The sequence below is a fragment of the Setaria italica genome, chromosome IV (genome assembly GCF_000263155.2).
Source record: "Setaria italica strain Yugu1 chromosome IV, Setaria_italica_v2.0, whole genome shotgun sequence".
Lineage (NCBI taxonomy): Eukaryota > Viridiplantae > Streptophyta > Magnoliopsida > Poales > Poaceae > Setaria > Setaria italica.
The window spans coordinates 34,717,010-34,734,838 of record NC_028453.1 but is presented as its reverse complement, the minus strand read 5'-3'; the positions used below and the strand labels follow the sequence as shown (position 1 = coordinate 34,734,838).

Below are 17,829 nucleotides of genomic sequence, written 5' to 3'. Positions count from 1 at the left end.
TTTAGTATCTCCAGGAGTATCCTACAACGTATTTGATGGTTCTACTGGTACTAGGCGGGGCTTCTTACCTGAAGACCTGAGTTCGAACCCCACTTGGAATAATTATACTTGTTGTAGCTTGGCGCCAGCGTGGATGGCGCCGAGCTAAGGGTCCATTTTTGGAATTGGTTCCGCCAGGAGTTTATTTGTGAGAATCTTTCACAAAAAGGGCTAAAAAACAAAAAGTCGGGCCGGAAGGATGGTGGGGGGGTGTTTGGCACACTGGGGCTAAAATTTAGCCTCTGTTTGGACATTAATTAGGAGTATTAAACATTGATTAATTACAAAACTAATTGCACAACCCCGAGGCTAAATCGCGAGACGAATCTATTAAGCCTAATTAGTCTATGATTTGACAATGTGGTGCTATAGTAACCATTCGCTAATGATGGATTAATTAGGCTTAATAGATTCATCTCGCGATTTAGCCTAGGAGTTCTGCTATTAGTTTTAAAATTGTAATTAGCTCATATTTAGTCATCCTAATTAGCATCCGAACATCCGATGTGATAGGGCTAAAGTTTAGCCCCTGTCTTCCAAACACCCCCTTAATACCAAGAGAGCATAGAAATGGATCGGGTAGTACTCCGGCAGCAAATAAGATACCTGAGGGGATGTTTGGATACTAGGTGCTAAACTTTAGCAGTGTCACATCGGATGTTCGGATGCTAATTAGGAGGACTAAACATGAGCTAATTATAAAACTAATTGCAGAACCCCTATGCTATTTCGCGAGACGAATCTATTAAGCCTAATTAATCCATCATTAGCAAATGGTTACTGTAGCACTAAATTGTCAAATCATAGACTAATTAGGCTTAATAGATTCGTCTCGCGAATTAGACTCCATCTGTGCAATTAGTTTTGTAATTAGCCTATATTTAATACTCCTAATTAGCTTCCAAACATCCGATGTGACATGTGCTAAACTTTAGCATGGGGTATCCAAACACCCCCTGAGACGCAGGAAGCAGACGAGCATGGGAGCGTGTGATGTGAAGGGAAGGGAAAAAAAAGATCGTGCCCCTTGTTTGGATAGGGATGTTATTTAACACCCCACTTTTAATACTTTTTTATCACATTGCCTCCCAAACAAATGTGTTAAAAAGGATGTGTTAAAGTTTAACACCTCAAATTTCATAAACACCTCAAAGGGGTGTTAAAAGTTGTTAAACTTGTTAAAAGTGGTCCCCTCTCCACTTTTTTCCACCATTGCCCCTTTTCTCTCTCCTCCCTCTCTCTCCGCTGGCCATAAATAAGGGGGCAATTGAGTCATTTCCCACTAAAGGTGTTAAAGTTTAACACACCATCCAAACACTCGAATGTGTTAAACTTTAGAGAGTGTTAAAACTTTAACACTTGTTAAACTTTAACACGGGGTATCCAAACAGATCCTTAAAATACTGTTGTGAGGAAGATCATTGCTAGGAGGAAGAAAAAGTTGGGAAGAACTGTTCAATTGCAATCCAACTGATAGCATTCATCCGGGAAAAGATAAGAACATTACACATACTTTTTATTTCAATGCTCTCTGTTGTCACAACCTAGAACTTAAACCATTTTCGAAAAGGAAAAGCCCACCAACTTTAACTAGCGTTGCACGACATGTGTAAGCATGTTTCACTATGGAAGTGGCTCGTGATGGCTCCTCGATGGCTGAATCCAGTTGCTCCACCCTTCGCATCGTGCGGTGGGCAATCCTTTTCAAAAAAAAAAAAATCCACTCATGGCCGACGCACAAAAAACTAGTCTTAGCGGCCACACCACGGTTTTACCAGAAGCCGCACGATTTTATAAAACCCGAGACCGGTCGTACCTTGCTTCCCAGGTGAGCCACCGCCAGCCAGTGCGCGCACCCCACCACCACCGGTCCACCACCCAGATCCCCCGCCGGCCGCGCGCAGCCACCATGCGGACCGCGGCGGCGGCGGCGGCGGCGGCCACGGTGACGCGCTTGGTGCAGCGGGTGGTGGCCCCGTCGGCGCCCACGCCCAGCGGCGAGCTCCCGCTCTCCTGGCTCGACCGCTACCCGACGCAGCGCGCGCTCATCGAGTCCCTCCACGTCTTCAAGGGCCGCGCCGGCGCCGACGCCGAGGCGCCCGCCAGGGCCATCGAGCGCGCGCTGGCCGCCGCGCTCGTGAGCTATTACCCCATCGCCGGCCGGCTCGCGGTCTCGGACGACGGGGACCTGGTGGTCGACTGCACGGGCGAGGGCGTCTGGTTCGTCGAGGCCACGGCGAGCTGCACCCTCGAGGACGTGGACTACCTCGAGTACCCGCTCATGGTGCCCAAGGACGAGCTCCTCCCCCACCCCACCTACCCGGCCTCCGACCCCCTCCCCGAGGACTCGCTCATCCTCCTCGTCCAGGTGAAGAACAATCAAAGATTGAATCTTTCTTCTGGCAAAATCGATTGAGGTCAACGGCTCGGCAATGGCGTCTGATTCGATTCCCCCAAACCCGCAATATAATGCAGGTGACGCGGTTCGCGTGCGGCGGCTTCGTGGTGGGGTTCCGGTTCAGCCACGCCGTCGCCGACGGCCCCGGCGCGGCGCAGTTCATGACGGCCGTGGGCGACATCGCGCGCGGGCACGCGGCGCCGCTGGTGTCCCCCTCCTGGGGCCGCGAGGCGATCCCGAGCCCCGGCCCCGGCGCGGCGGTGGGCCCGCTCCCGGTCCCGACGGAGCTCCGGCTCCAGTACCTCGCCATGGACATCTCAACGGAGTACATCGAGCATTTCAAGGCCCGGTTCCTGGAGCAGACGGGCCACCGGTGCAGCGCCTTCGAGGTGCTCATCGCCAAGGCGTGGCAGTCCCGCACCCGCGCCGCCGGGTTCGCGCCGGGCTCCCCCGTGCACGTCTGCTTCGCCATGAACGCGCGTCCCGCGGTGGCGGCGATGCGCGGGAGGCCGCTCCCAGACGGGTTCTACGGCAACTGCTACTACATCATGCGCGTGTCGGCGGCGGCGGAGGCCGTGGCGGACGCGTCGGTGTACGACGTGGTGCGGCTGATCCGCGAGGGCAAGAAGCGGCTGCCGTCGGAGTTCGCGCGGTGGATGGGCGGGGGCGGCGGAGGGGACCCGTACCGGATCACGTCGGACTACCGGACGCTGCTGGTGTCGGACTGGTCGCGGCTGGGGTTCGAGGAGGTGGACTACGGGTGGGGGTGCCCCGTGCACGTGGTCCCGCTCACCAACCTCGACTACATCGCGACGTGCATCCTGGTCCGGCCGTCGGCGCACAAGCCGGGGGCGCGCCTCATCACGCAGTGCGTCGCCGCCGACGGCGTCGACGACTTCCACAAGGGCATGATGCGCCTCGACTGATGATGGATGGATGATGATTCGTTCATTCCCCGACGACCTGTTAATCCAGGCCAGCTGCGTAAATTTAATTTAATTCGTTCGTTCGTTGCTGTATCCTATGATTGGGCAGTTGAGTGGGAACTCATTATTATATATAAAAAAATAGAAGAAGAAGAAGAAGAATACGATCGAGCATCACCAACCAATGGAGAGGATACATGCGTGCCTGTAATGCGAAGCGTTGTTTATTCTTTCTTCTACGATGAAACGTTGCCTTTTACTAAGATGTTGCTTGGGAATTGTGATCGTGGAGTACACAAATGAGCGACGAGTTGGTGGGGAGCCACTGTCCGCTGTCCCCTCTCGGTTAAGCAAAGAACAAACGGTGCTGTACCTGTACCAGAAAGTGTCCCAAGTGACACGCATCGGCCATTTGTCACTGCTTTCATCTAGTAGCAGCAGGGATACGTTGCGACGTTCCTGTCTAGGCGTCGCGATCCCGGTTCGTTGAGCTCCTGCCTCCTGAGGTCAGTGAGGTGTGAGTCGTTGGCCTAGAAAGCGTGCTCGCAAAGGTTACGAGTCACACGGGGCTCGCGAAGGAAGGAAAAAGGGCAAAAGGTTGATGTGGTGCCGGATCGTTGCTTGCTTCACTTTGGCATCCCCCCGCATCCGACCAGTCGTCATCAGTGCGTGCGCTCGCTGTATAAGCTGCCGAAAGATCCATCCCGACAGAAGAAACCTCAGACATGTTGCAGAACAGTCTCGTTCGTGGCTCGATTCAGTCAGTGCTCCCGGCCGGTCCTCGCGTGCAATCAATCGCTCGGCGATGGCGCAGGATGGCAAGCATAGCCACCTGCCGATGCCGTGGCCCGTGGGGACGCGTGCGCTATCGCCTCCTGTGTCTTTTCTACGCGGGTGCGGTGCGGTGGTGCCCGACCGCTGCTGCCTGCGCCGTCAGGTCGGATTGGCATCGACGAGGGGACACGCGGGCGGCTCGGAGCTTGACGAGCCGCGGCGCGTCACCGTCGCGTTCCCGGGGGGTCGATCTCGATCTGGAAGTGCCGAAGTGGCGCTGGAACGACGGACGACCTGGAGTCCTGGTCTGCTGGAGGAGGTTCTGGGGAGCGTCAACGGCTCAACGCTCGACTAGTAGTTTGCTCTTGATGCATCTCGGCTCTCAAATAACCGATCTCAGTAACCCAGACACATCTATTTTGAAAACCAAAATCAGCTGCTCAAAATGACTGAACCGGAGCAGTAGCCAGGGCAGTTTTCTTCCGCCATTGAGACCAGACATAAAACATCATTTCCAGACACGCGAAGTTCGAACGGTACGGGAGCCGGCTTCGGTTTCAAGTCACGTCAGATCACAGGACACTGGATCCTGCGTCGACATCCTTGCCGCTGAAAAAGTTAGTTACAGCACCATTTGCGTCCAGCAATTCCTAAGCCCAAGCATAAACTAAGACTGTAATTAACAGGCACAGCTGATAGCCTACTTCTGGCATATACTACATACTAGTAACATGACCCATACAGACATCCTTCCATTCAGACTTCGGAGCAAGATCGGACCAGAGACGCTCGGCTACCTGCTAGTATGGACTCCAGCGTCCATGCCATGGCTCCCTCGCTCCTCCCAGCCAAGTCGGCTCCCCACCAAACCAGGTCTCCTGCTCAGGGTCCTGCCACTACCAGCCAGGCCGTCGAGATTGAGCTTCAGCAGGGTGGAACATGTGCTGGTGATTCCAGGGCTGCTGCATGGCCTTGGCATGTTGTTCATGCAGATCAGGGTCCTGCCACTGCCAGCCAGGCCGCCAAGATTGAGCTTCAGCGGGGTGGAACATGTGCTGGTGATCCCTGGGCTGATGCATGGCCATGGCGTGGTGCTCATGCACATCGTAAACATGGGGTACGGGGCTTGACAGCTGCGGAGATACCATTACATGCTGCCGCTGCTGCATTGCGTTGTACCAGTGACCATTTTGGCTTGGATGCCACTCTGGTAAGTCGCCATAACTTTCCCAGGGCTGCGCTGAAGCATACATGCTGCCATACTTGCGAACTAGTCGCCTGACCAGGTCAGCCGGGGGAGGAAAAGGGTGCCCGTGCTGCTGCCTCCGGTAGTGATGTGGTGTTGCAACATTGGGGGTTCCGTCTGAGACGCTAGCAAAATCATATTCAGGAAGGTCATTTTCATCCTTGATGACACCGTAGCCAAAGCACAGAGGAACGTTCCCAGTTGCATCATCCTCAAGGCAAGGGTGCTCGTTGGAGTAGCCAAAATGAGAGGCAGGAGGTCTGGTAAGTTGGGAAGGCATCGGCACTGAACTTGAAAGCACGGCCTGCTGCTTCCTTGAGATTGACATAGGCTGCCTCTTGGAACCGTCACACCTTGTGGGTGTTTCAGTAGGAATGCGGGGCCTACGCCACACAAAGACACCAATAACAGATACTCCGGTCATGGTTTGAATGCCCGAGTGCTCCTTTGGCAGGTATTCAGTGAGTATCTGAGCTGCCTTCCCTTGAGAAGGGCAGAGGTAGAGCTCCGCCCCTTCAGCGAGCTTTACTAGTCCTACTCTCTCATCTGCAATATATGAGTTGATTGTCTGCAGGAGAAGAAGATATTCTTAGCAATTCAGGAGTTCTGTAATAGTGTTAAACTAAACCCGTATAAAGTGGTAACAGATGATAATAATTGGGGAGCGGGACCTGCAAGAATTGCTTCCTGCCACTCTCAAGACAAACCTCCTTCCAACGCAACTCAGTTACCTGCAGAAACAAGTTACAGTAAAAGGAAAGAACATATTCTGAGGAGCTAGACTAACAGAAAGGCTACAAGACAATTTTGGTCACCACATTAGCATATCTATTTATATAAGCAGCAAGTGAAACATAACCTCCAGAATTTTATTCAAGATGTAGCTGAAAGATTTAAATTGTAGTCGCTGCCATTAAACATGAAAAATAATTACACAAATCAACATTGAAGTGTAAAAGGTAGGAGGTTCAAGTCTCACTAGAAAATTCTGATATTTTGTTAACAGTAAATGTGAAAAATCCCCATGTACGAACAAAAAAAAAGAATCAAATTCAAGTCAATACAGATGCAACACGTAATATCACATAGTACCATGACAGTTCAACACTGAGACTAAAGTTCATTTTCTTACCAGTGCTTTCCCTTTCCTTTTCTATTTCATATATTAATTTTAAAAGTAGCTTTGCATTAGCAAATTTAAGGGCAAAAAAATCATAAAAGTATACACTGCAAGTTCAGTATCTAATAACCTTTATTCTCAGCTTCATTTTCAAAAGAATCAGTTTTACAAAAAAAAAAAGAATTGTAGTTTGAGAAATGCCAGGGCCACAGCTTAATACTATCACGACATTAAAGTTACTAAATGTTACTACAATCGGTATTAAACTATCACGACACTATATTTACCAAATGTTACTATAATCTGTATTAAACTAACTCTAACTAAGGCCAACCAGGTCTAGCAGACATATATTTACTCTTTTTTGGAAGCATGCCTGTTGAGGCTTTGGTCTTCCTATGATTTTCTTTTGTTGCTCCTGAGTCCAACAAGCAAATTTGAAAGTGCACATTTATCTGTGCAATTGGAGCATGGTTGTTTGGTGGTTCTTTCTTTCTAGATTCAAATTTTGGGAATTGATTACAATTTACAACCATAATTACCAATTAAACATAGAGCCCACTAGTAGAAGAAGATGATCCTGAATTAGTAATTGGCCAGTAAATTATATCTGCAACACAAAACAATGCTTATTCTAATCGCAGACTGTAGTAGTAGATGATCCAGTTTATTGTTTAGTTGTTACGGCTTTTGGTTACAGTTTACTGTTGGTTTTTTAGTGTTCTTGCCCCTGGTTTGAAGTGCAATTGTGTTTTACCCTCATTTTTTTAACTTTGTGATTTTGCCCTTAACTATTCACAAGTCAATGCGATTTTGCCCTTGGTCTTTGTGTATTTACCGCTGTTTTGACCGTTGATTAGGGGTAAAATTGCATTGACTTGCGAATAGTAAAGGGTAAAATCACAATTACACTTCAAAGTATGGGCAAGAACACAAATGCCCTTTTTTTATAGCTTATATATGCACTGTTCTGGCCAGTAATTGCTGTGTGTTGTAAGGTTGAGTAAACTATTTCCATCTTAATGGAAGACATGTTAAGCACGTTCTAGGAAAGGAAAAGGCAAAATAATGCAACAAATACAGGACAGCTAGAAAACAACACCTGCATTGACATGTACTCAGTGTGAAGACTCAAAGAAAAGGTATTCCCACATGCAATACATGTCAATTTCACATGGATAAAGTATGGTAATATCCAATAATCTAGTTTATAGATTCACAGGCTGAGAACGGACTCACTTGTTTTAATAAAAATACACTTGAGCCTAACCACTAATTGACAGGCAGATGAATATGCATGCATTCAATGGCATCTTACAATCATTCATTAGAGGTGTCAGAACAACACTTCAATGCAACCACTACAAGAAAGAATATATTTCAAAATCAACAAGGATGCGGGCCAATCGATAAACACTTTTAAAATCCATTTGACATATACTCCCTCCGTTTATCTTTATAAGGCGTAATATGACTTGATACAGTCTCCCAAATTACACTTTGACCATTCATTTATCTTATATTATATTGTTTATGGTTATAAACTTATGTTCATTGGAGAGTACATTTGATTACAAATCTAACCATTTCAAGTTTATATTATAAAAATAAAAAATGGTGGCTAAATTATTGATCAAAGAATGTAAAGTTTGAATCTTGATATGCGTGTCCGCCTTACAAATAAAAACGGAGGGAGTATGAAACTAAGTACAGAAACAAATTACCGTTATAGTACGGCTCCTGGATTTAGGCAGCTGTTCAAGAAAGTCTTGAAAATCAGGAAGCCTCACTCTTCCCTTGATCTCAACAAAGCGGCGCCACCCATTTGTTGATGGCTTTTCACCACTGGAAAATAGAAATATTAATAGGAGTTAGGATACGATAACAGAATGCTAAGATGTGTGTTAGGACTAACAACAAGCATTTCTTTAAAATGGAATACAGCATACAGGTTTATATATAAAAAGGGCCGAGTACCTGTGTATAAATCCTAATGTTCTTCTGTTTTCTAGAACGCAGGAGAGCTGCGTGTCATTTCATTAAGATAGAAGAGAACAATACAACGAGCCTGGATATAACCAGGTTGAGGTTAACACCACATACACACTAGTTCTTTTGTTTGAATAAAAATATGAAAGTTATCAAAGATACTGCTTTTAATAGTTAATCGCATGCATTAAGTAGAGTCTAGAAGTGACGTAGGTGAAACAAACCTTTTGAAGATAGCAGCAACTTTTATAAGTGAAGATAAAGTTAACTGAATTGTTCCCTCCCATAAACTGTCATTTGTCAATGTGGCGTCAGAAATTGCGTTTAACTGCACAGTAGATCCAGGAATTGAGGCACTACCAGTATCTAGTTTTTCAGCATCCATCTTTTCAGGGGAAGATTTGATTAACAAACAGACATTAGGTTGTTTAGCTGGACTCAAGTCATGAATTGATCCATTTTCGGTTGACTTTATAGTGGCCTGACAATTATCTTCTTGTGATGGTGCGTCACATGTGAATTCAAGCACTGATGGATCAGCATTATCCTCCCCTATAAGACTTTTCTCAGGCTTTAACATAAGGTAAGCTTTGTCAGTAAAACTAGGATCAACTTGTGCAGTTTCAGTGGAGTTGCATTCCAAAGGTATATCAGAATCAGGGGCATCCACGAACTCGCCCCACGACATAATTTCTGGAAGATTTTCTGTATACTTCAAATCATGCACCACTCTTTCCTGAATGACATCAGTCTTCCCATTTGCTAGACACTCTAAATTACTCAAGAGATTACTGTTGCAAATCCCAGAAAATCCATCTTGCACAGCGTTGTCTGATTCAGTGTCTCCCCTGTGTACACTTACACTATCGTCAGATTTAATTTGACCTTCATTAGATTTTGATGGGACATGAGAAAGCACATCACTCCCGAGCTCAAGCCCAACTGAAATGCTATCAGTCTCTTCCACTTCAACATGAAATTCACCTTTATGTGTTTTCCTGATCAATCGTCTAACATTCACTTCTCTATTAGGAAGAACAACCATCTTTGCAAGCTCTTCAGCTTTAGCCAGCCGCCAAGCTGAAAGCTCCTTCGAAGTGAGTTCATCTGTAGTCATTGAACATAGATATTTGGGTGTGATCTCTCCGGATAAGACCCATTCCCTCAGCACAGGATTACTTTTATCTTTCAAATTAAACAAGAGCGATCTACCTTTCTCTTTATATTTCTTATTGACTCCCCCAAACAGTTTGAACAGCTCCTCTTCGATTCCAAGTGCTAAAGATTGCCCCTTTTGAATTATATCCTTCTCTTCCCCTGTTGCCCCATCTGAAGTCTTTGTTCTTTTAAACTCAGGCTCATTGAGAGATACAGTCACGCCAGCATCACTATCAGAAGTTGTGGCTCTCTTTGAATTAAGCTGCGAAAAGGATTCAGAAGCTCCAACAACAATGCCAGCAGCAGAGAAGGGCCCATGGCCTTGCAAAACATCTGAAACAACAGTGCTCTCACCCAATCCATCATTTTCCAAATGAGCTTTACTTTCACCGTGGGATATGCATGTATTTGGTCTTTGCAATGTACCATCCTCTTCATGTTTGTGCTCACCAGAAGATCCAATAGGCGAAATATTTGAAGCGGATTTCTGCAGACTCTGCTGATCAGAATCCACGCACAAGGCAGCAGCTAGAGTCTCCCTGAACTTTGATCTCACGGTCTCAGACAACTCTGGATATGCCATCAGTATAGGTTCCTTCTGCACAGAACGCTTGCTACTGGCAGATACCTGCGATGGCACAGGCTTCGGCATCTGAACCTTCGGCGATAAAGCCGTCTTCTTTCCCACAGCAGATGGTGATGGCTGTGGTGGAAGAATTCCGGGCGAAGCTGGGTAGACACTCAGCACATGCTGCGGCGGCCTCAAGGACACCCTACTCACAGTCACGGGCCTCGCCCCAGGAAGGTTCGGCGCGTTGGGACTGGACGCACCAACCTGCGCTGGCTGCCCACCCATGGGCACGATCAGGTACGAGCTGGTTGGCGCCTTCGGCCCCCAGTAGCCAGGCCCAATCATGCCGTGGCTCGCGGGCTGCGGGGAATGGGGGGCCGCTGAGGGCAACGATCGCGACGCCGCCCCGCTGCCCGGCACCGCCGCCGGCGGCGGCTGCGCCCGCGCCTGCTTCGAGAGCTCCATCGCGCCGCAGTAACGCCTTCCCCGGACTGTATATTTTACGGCAAGAGATTGTTTTGTTAGCCAGGGTTTTTATCAGCATTTCCCACGAAACAATTTACTGCGTAGAAGATGGGGGCGCAACCAGAGGGAAATGCGGGTTCCGGCGGCGGCGGGGGCGGGGGACGCGGGGCTTACCTCGAGGCGATCACGGAGTGGCGAGGGGCGGGGGGCGCTGCGACGGCGGCGGGTGCGCCCGGTGCAGCACGACGGCGGCGGACGGGGAGGTAGGGTTTGGGGAGTAGGGGTTTCGAGAAGCTCCTTCCCCGCTTCTATCGGGCGCGGAAGAGAAGGGAGGAGGAAACGGCGGCGACCGCGACGCCGAACGCGTGAGAAGAGTGCGTGACTGCCGAGGCCAAGTGAGTGCCGAGTGAGGAGTGCGGTTGGGCCTAGATGGGCTACAAGTGCGATGGGCCGCCCATGGTTTCGAGTACGAGACTAGTAGTATCTATCTATTGGGCTGGTTTGCGTGGTTTCTTTTTATAAAAAAAACGAGTTTGCGTGGGGCCTGGAATTTTCGATCCAAGAAGAAGGCCGGTCCAGCTCGATGCGCTCTTCTTGGACCGGAGGAAATAGGCAGCTCTCTTCTTTCTTCTTGAAGGGCCGTCATCTCCACAAAATCCTATTGAGACACCCAAAAGAAAAGGTCCAACTAGGTAACCCAAATAAAAAAAATCCTATCGAGAATTTGTGCTTCGACAGCAACCAGCTGAAAAGAACCAGCGAAGGAAGGCTCTGTGCTTCTTCGACACGCTAAGGCTCCGTTTGGGTCCAAGGAATTGGAATCTATTTAATGGAGTAGGCTAATTTATATTGGAATGTGGCATTCCACAACTTTCCAAAGTTTAGATATAAGTCTATCTTAAATTCATGGGGTGGGAGATGGAAATTGATTCTATAGATTATAGTTATTAGATGGAATTCAATTCTTATAGCACGCTCTTAGACTCGCTTCTCTATAGTAGAAGTGCAACATACAAGTATCTTTCCCATATCACCAACTATAATATACAACTATATTCCACATACAATTATATTAGCTTAATTAATTTGTGTCTAAATTATGATTATTAGGATGGAATTCAATTCCAATGATCCAAACGGGGCCTAAAAGATTCAATTGACTGGTTCAACTTAACTAATTCCAACTAGCTAGCTAATGAAATAGCTGGATGTATCTAAACGGGACTAACAATTCCCCGTTATCCAAATCATATCCCTCGTATTGCTTTTGCTTCTTGTTAGGATAGAGTAGTAGTGTGACTCTCTTTTCATAAGTTAATTGTACCCACCGTACAACCAGTCCCGTACAATACTGGTTGTATGGTCCAATAAAAAGCAAAACATGCAAATAGTTACACAAAGTTATTAATTTTATGCATATACGGTAATATGGACACCGCATAAATGTAGTTTGCCAACGTGGCACGATAGTTTTATGCATATAACCCCTATCTTTGTCCCATTTTGCATCTAAGTCCTAACCATGTGTGCAACTCTTATTTCACTGATAAATAAGAAGATTGAATAGCTTTGATGATAGGTGACCAAGTGTACGGGTTTTTAATCAAAATTTGATGACAAGATTACTCCATGTCTAATATATACTTCGTCAGCTCTTATTTGGGAAGCGAAAAGATTAGAAAAAACTCTGCACGCAGTTCTTTTTTTAACTTTGATGATTAAAAAACAATACCATCAGCATTAGAAAAAGATAAAAAATAGTAAGTACTATTAATATACTAATACTAGCTTTGATCTTGTTGCAATATATAGTTAATCATTCAAAGTGAGAGGAATTATAAACATTACATGAGGCTTCGTATGCACCCATAATTTACTATATCAAAGTTGGATTAACACGTGACTTATTAGAAAAAACGTACACTTGGTCTCTCAAAGTTTCTTTAATCTTTTCACATATATCAATGAAATAATAGGTTGTGCACATAATTAAAACTTGATGAGAAGGAAGATCATAGACAAAAGAATTACGTGCATAAGCTGTCGATGTCACGTGCCACGGTGGCAAAATACATCTACAAAATGTACCGTGTATATGCGCACATTTGATAATTTTGTGTACCTATTTATATATTGCTACTTGTTGGACTAAAGTGATACAATCATGTATGTAATTTACAATTTTAAAAAGTAGTGTAACTCTCTTTCTATGGCCTATGCTAGCGAAACAACATTTTACCGAGTCCACGTCTAGAACAACTTGCTGAATTGATTTTGCTCGAATCCACGAACCACAAAACCATCTCCCTCCCAGCCCCCAGGACTTGGCAGTAGTAGTGAAGTGTGAACCAAAAGCCCCAACTTTTGCATACCGTCGGAAGGCAGACGCGCGCCGCCCGCCGCCACAGAGCACCGCCGCGCGCGGGGCCTCGCTGGCACGGCACGGATTTGACGGGCCGGCGGTCAACCTAGCAGGCAGCAGCCACGCCCCCAACGCCCACCTGGCAGACGGGCAGGATGAGGAGGCCAAGACAACTTCGAGACCAGTCTCGGATACAGATGTCCATGCAACCCGTGACCCGTTAGCCCGGCACGAAGTCTGTTTTTTCCCGAACCTAGCCCAGCCGGCACGAAGTTTTTTAGGCCCGTGCTGGCCCGGCCTGGTAGCTCGTGCCGAGCGTGGGCTGCCACCCCGGCACGACGGGCGGTCCGGTCCGGTATGATTTTAGGGTGCCGGCCCGAAATAGGCGGTTAACTACTCAACCTTATCCACACCAATACACCATCTCACCCACGATCCGCTCCCTACCATCCTCCCCTTCCGCTCAAACACCCCGTCCGCTCCCCTTCCTCTCCAACCTCCGCCTTCCCTTTGGCATCCGGCGGCCGCCTCCCCAACCTCGTCACCCCCTACCCCATCGCTCGCCGCTATGCCCTTCTCCTCCACAGCAGCGTGGGGCTGGCCACGGGGAGCGGCGGCGGCAGAGTAGAGAGCAGCCGAGGCGGCAGCGCGGGGGGCCAGCTCCGGGGAGCGGCGGCAGCGGCGAGGGACGACGGCGGCGCGTAGGAGGAGACGGCAGCTCAGCTGCAGCCTGCAGTGGCGCACCCACCGTGCCTCGCGGTGGCCTGAAGCTAGCCGTGCTTTACAGGCCAGCCCAGCAAAAAAAGGCCTTGCGGGCCCGTGCTTGGACCGCCGGTGCGGCCTGTGCGCCGGCACGGCACGGCACGACATGGCCGTCGTGACGGGCTAGGTCCGGCATGAAAAATAACGCCCGTGCTGGATTGGACCGGGCAGCTCGAATAGACAACTATAGTCTCGGGGGGTTCGATTAGGTGGGGTTGGTTGGCTGATACCCGTCTGCCTCGGCGCATATTGGCCATCACGGTCAAGTGAAGGCCTAGAAGTTACGTGAGAGCTGCGCTCTACACGGGCAGCGGCGACTTGGAGACTGGCTGACGTCGACGAAGAAATGCCTGCGCCCGCTGACCAGTCGATCCGCTTTTATAGCGTACGGATCGTCGCGGGGAGGATGGGCAATGCAATAAGGCGCGTGTCACCTGGATTCTGGAAGGAAAATAAAAACATGTGCTCAATGTGTCACGTGGCCAGATCAGATTCCTCTCCTTCCTGTGTATTGGCCTAATCTGGGCATGGCCAATCGCTGTAGTGGCGCGAGTGCAGCCACGCATGCCGCGCACGCCGCCGCACGCGTGTGATCTGCAACGGAGAGGAGGTCGCGAGCCTGGCCGCCCATTTTTCTCTGCTGCTACTGTGTGCCGGTCCACTCGACCCAGCGCCCACGGTGCTTTCAGCTGACTATACTTGGTGTTGGCCAAATGGGCGGATTAGATTAGGAAGGAGGTGTTTGGATACGAGGTGCTAAACTTTAGCAGGGTCACATCGAATGTTCGGATGCTAATTAGAAGGACTAAATATGACCTGATTATAAAACTAATTGCACAGATGGAGTCTAATTCGCGAGACGAATCTATTACAGCTAATTAATTCATCATTAGCAAATGGCTACTGTAGCACCACATTGTCAAATCATGAACTAATTAGATTTAATAGATTCGTCTCACGAATTAGACTCCATCTGTGCAATTAGTTCTGTAATTAGACTATATTTAATACTCCTAATTAGTATACAAACATCCGATGTGATAGGTGTTAAAATTTAACACGCGGTATCCAAACATCTCCGAAGCTGTGCATGCAAGTGGGATGTTTGGTTCCTCGAACCAAAGTTTAATCCGTGTCACGTCAAATGTTCTGAGGCTAATTAGGAGGATTGACTATAAGTTAATTATAAAACTAATTGCACAAATGGAGATTAAACGGCAAGATGAATCTATTAAGCCTAATTAATCCATCATTAGCAAATGTTTACTGTAGTAGCACATTGTCAAATCATGAACTAATTAAGCTTAATAGATTCGTCTCGCCGTTTAGCCTCCATCTGTGTAATGAATTTTATAAATAGTCTATATTTAATACTCCTAATTAGTATCTAAACATTCGATATGACAGCAAACAAGTCTTAGACTGCACAAACACAAATCATGTTGCCGAAGTTTTTTGGTAAAGATTTTGACCATTTTTCGCACATGCGCACAAGCATTGAAATCTGCCTCGCGGGAGTATTCTCTGCAGCTGCAGTACTACCTTCGATCTCTGCAGCAGTGCAGATGCAGCTTCACGTTATTAACCCTTCAGGCTGGAGACAGCTAGCACACAGCAGAGGTTAACCAGTGCTGATTTCTTCTTCTTCTGCTGGAACCAGAAAAACAATAGAAATGTACTCTTCTTTTGTTGCTTTCAGATAGCACACCAACTGGTGGTGCATCCGATCCCCCGGCTATCGCGATCACACACGCGCGGCGCGCTCCCGAATGGACGCTCGAAGCCTCGAATCATTCGCCTCGTCCCCTCGCTTTCGTCCCTGCCACTGTCCACTGGATCATATCGGATCACATCAGCTCAGCTAGCTGCAGCTCGCAACCACTCGCGCACAAATACGGCAAACGTGCACCGCGATCGCCCGCCCGAACACGACGCGCCCGATCCATCTCGCAGCTTCCCATGCATGGCCTGGCGCCACACGTCACGTCTCCCCCAGGCTCCGGCTCCGGCTGCTGCTTGCGTCCACGCATCCACGTCCGCGGGAGACGAGGAGCGAGCGGGCAAGCAGTGCGCGCCTCTGTTTCCGCGACAACGACGCGCGCACCGGGGTTCCGCGTCTTAAACCGCCGCGGGCGAGGAGAAGGAGATGGCACCAACCCGATCGCCGGCCGATCGGAGAGCCGTCGTCATCGCCGCTCAGCGAGCACGCTACCCGCTCCGATCTCTTCACGCACCGGGCTCCGTGTTCCCGTCACCAGCCCACGCGCAGACTAGAAAGACAGCCTCCTCCTCCCCGTACGGCGCGGCACTCTGACGCTGATGATCTATCCATGGGCTGCCAAAACATACAGGAAAACGAGCATCCTTTTCCCGCTCCTACGGTCCTACCGCACTGCATGGATGTCCGGTCGGCAGGGACGCGACGACGCGGCCGGAAAACGATGGTTCGTCGTCAGGTTCTCGGGGAAGGGCCGGCCGCGCGCGGACCCTCGTCGAGGGGGCCGACGTATCATCCACCCGGAACAGGATCGTGATGTGCGAGAGGTCTGCGAGAGCCGGCAGGAGTTAGGGAAGGGGTTGGGCTGCTGACCCCGCGCCGCTTAATAATTGGGCGGCCCTGAACGCCGCGCCGGTACCCGTGCTTTTCAGCGTAACTGCGCGCTCGTCGACGACGGCCGCCCGATCGCGGAAGCGGATCGGCCAAGCGTCCAAGGCTCCAACCAAGTGGCCGTGCCGTGTGCTGCACAGTGCCCGGTCGTTGGCACAAGACTGTTGCGTGATGCGCGATGCGATGCTGCTGCGCGCGCCCCTGAATTGGATGGAGGTTGGGGCGGTGATCGGCTGGTTGCCAGTACTGACTTGGCCTTGGCTTCTCTCACGCTGCCACATCTCTTCTGTCCTGCACTGCGCGCTTGAGACTGGTTGTTTCAGAACTGATGCGGAATTTGATGATAACCTCTGCGCAGTGCGGCCAGCCAAACCTGCTGGGAACTTTCGCAGCCACCATCCACACAAAGGTCAGAGAGACTGCCGGGCCGGCAACTAATTGCACCCGAAGCCGACGTACCGGCGTCTTCCGTCGATCGCATTGTCAGGTTGTGGAGTAGTAGGAGACTGTTGCTGTCGCACAAGTTGGAATACTGACTTGTTAGTGCTAGCTGCGAAGCCTACTGTTGCGTTCTACAGTCTCCTGCTGCTCCCGCTCGATTTAACTGCGGTGTTTGATACTAGGTGCTGAAGTTTAGCAGTGTTACATCGGATGTTCGGATGCTTAATTAGGAGGACTAAACATGAGCTAATTATAGAACTAACCCTATGCTAATTCGCGAGACAAATCTATTAAACCTAATTAATCCATCATTAGTAAATATTTAATAAGCATCACATTATCAAATCATGGACTGATTAGGTTTGAATTAGACTCCATCTGTGCAATTAATTTTATAATTAATCTATATTTAATACTCCTAATTAGCATCCAAACATCCGATGTGATAGGTGCTAAATTTTAGTAGGAGTATCCAAACGGGGCCTTAGAGAGGCCTGCGTAACTGTCTCACTGATTATTACTACCTTTTTCTATCCAACCGTTTTTAGATGCCTGGGTTACTGATATTCATATTCACAGGACAACGCCATGGCCGGCCATCAGTACCTTCAAACCTTTTGACCAGAGGCTGCGAGTTTAAGCGACCCGAAGAAAATCTGGAATGCATTTCTGCACTAGCTGTAATCTTCCCAACTGGAAACTTCTGCGCACGCTTGGAGACCTACTTGATTAGCAGGTCACAGCCGCAGAAACTCCCTAGTAAAGATGGGCGTGGTTGCTCCATGGAGCGAACCGCAACCGGACCCACCGACCCATTCAACTAGTAATGGAGCACCGGGTCTACCCAATTTGGTCCTAAGCTACCCGTCGGTGCACCAATGGTTAAGTGTGGGTCGAACCATTTGATGCAGCAGCCTGCATGCTGCAGAGGGCCGCCAGCGCTGCTCAGGCTGTTTGCAGCCTGCCGCCT

General features: G+C 48.9%; 3 protein-coding genes across 3 annotated transcripts; 1 reads left to right on the top strand and 2 right to left on the bottom strand.

Moving 5' to 3' along the window:
• The first annotated feature begins 1,847 nt into the window (after positions 1–1,847).
• Positions 1,848–3,629, top strand: LOC101776609 (acyl transferase 7). The gene is made up of 2 exons (XM_004965922.3): positions 1,848–2,407; positions 2,515–3,629. Exons 1-2 carry the CDS (start codon positions 1,949–1,951, stop codon positions 3,361–3,363), a joined length of 1,308 nt encoding a protein of 435 aa, XP_004965979.1. The 5' UTR covers positions 1,848–1,948; the 3' UTR covers positions 3,364–3,629.
• Positions 3,630–4,692: 1,063 nt separating this feature from the next.
• LOC111257119 lies at positions 4,693–5,942 on the bottom strand. The gene has a single exon (XM_022826204.1). The coding sequence runs from the start codon at positions 5,805–5,807 to the stop codon at positions 5,034–5,036; it is 774 nt and encodes a 257-aa protein (XP_022681939.1). The 5' UTR covers positions 5,808–5,942; the 3' UTR covers positions 4,693–5,033.
• Positions 5,943–5,954: 12 nt separating this feature from the next.
• Positions 5,955–10,686, bottom strand: LOC101764194 (death-inducer obliterator 1). Its single transcript, XM_022826143.1, has 3 exons — positions 8,717–10,686; positions 8,228–8,348; positions 5,955–6,114 (listed from the first exon to the last, which is right to left on the bottom strand). The coding sequence occupies exons 1-3, from the start codon at positions 10,684–10,686 to the stop codon at positions 6,001–6,003; spliced, it is 2,205 nt and encodes a 734-aa protein (XP_022681878.1). The 3' UTR covers positions 5,955–6,000.
• Positions 10,687–17,829: the final 7,143 nt, after the last annotated feature.

Bases quoted from the DNA above. Each gene is read 5' to 3' on its own strand.
- LOC101776609 (XM_004965922.3), top strand. From the start codon at position 1,949: ATGCGGACCGCGGCGGCGGCGGCGGCGGCGGCCACGGTGACGCGCTTG. The intron at 2,408-2,514 runs GTGAAGAACAAT...AATATAATGCAG, and splicing joins CGCTCATCCTCCTCGTCCAG to GTGACGCGGTTCGCGTGCGG.
- LOC111257119 (XM_022826204.1), bottom strand. From the start codon at position 5,807: ATGACCGGAGTATCTGTTATTGGTGTCTTTGTGTGGCGTAGGCCCCGC.
- LOC101764194 (XM_022826143.1), bottom strand. From the start codon at position 10,686: ATGGAGCTCTCGAAGCAGGCGCGGGCGCAGCCGCCGCCGGCGGCGGTG. The intron at 8,349-8,716 runs GTTTGTTTCACC...TCTATTTTCCAG, and splicing joins GTTGCTGCTATCTTCAAAAG to TGGTGAAAAGCCATCAACAA. The intron at 6,115-8,227 runs GTAATTTGTTTC...TTGTTTCTGCAG, and splicing joins CCAGGAGCCGTACTATAACG to GTAACTGAGTTGCGTTGGAA.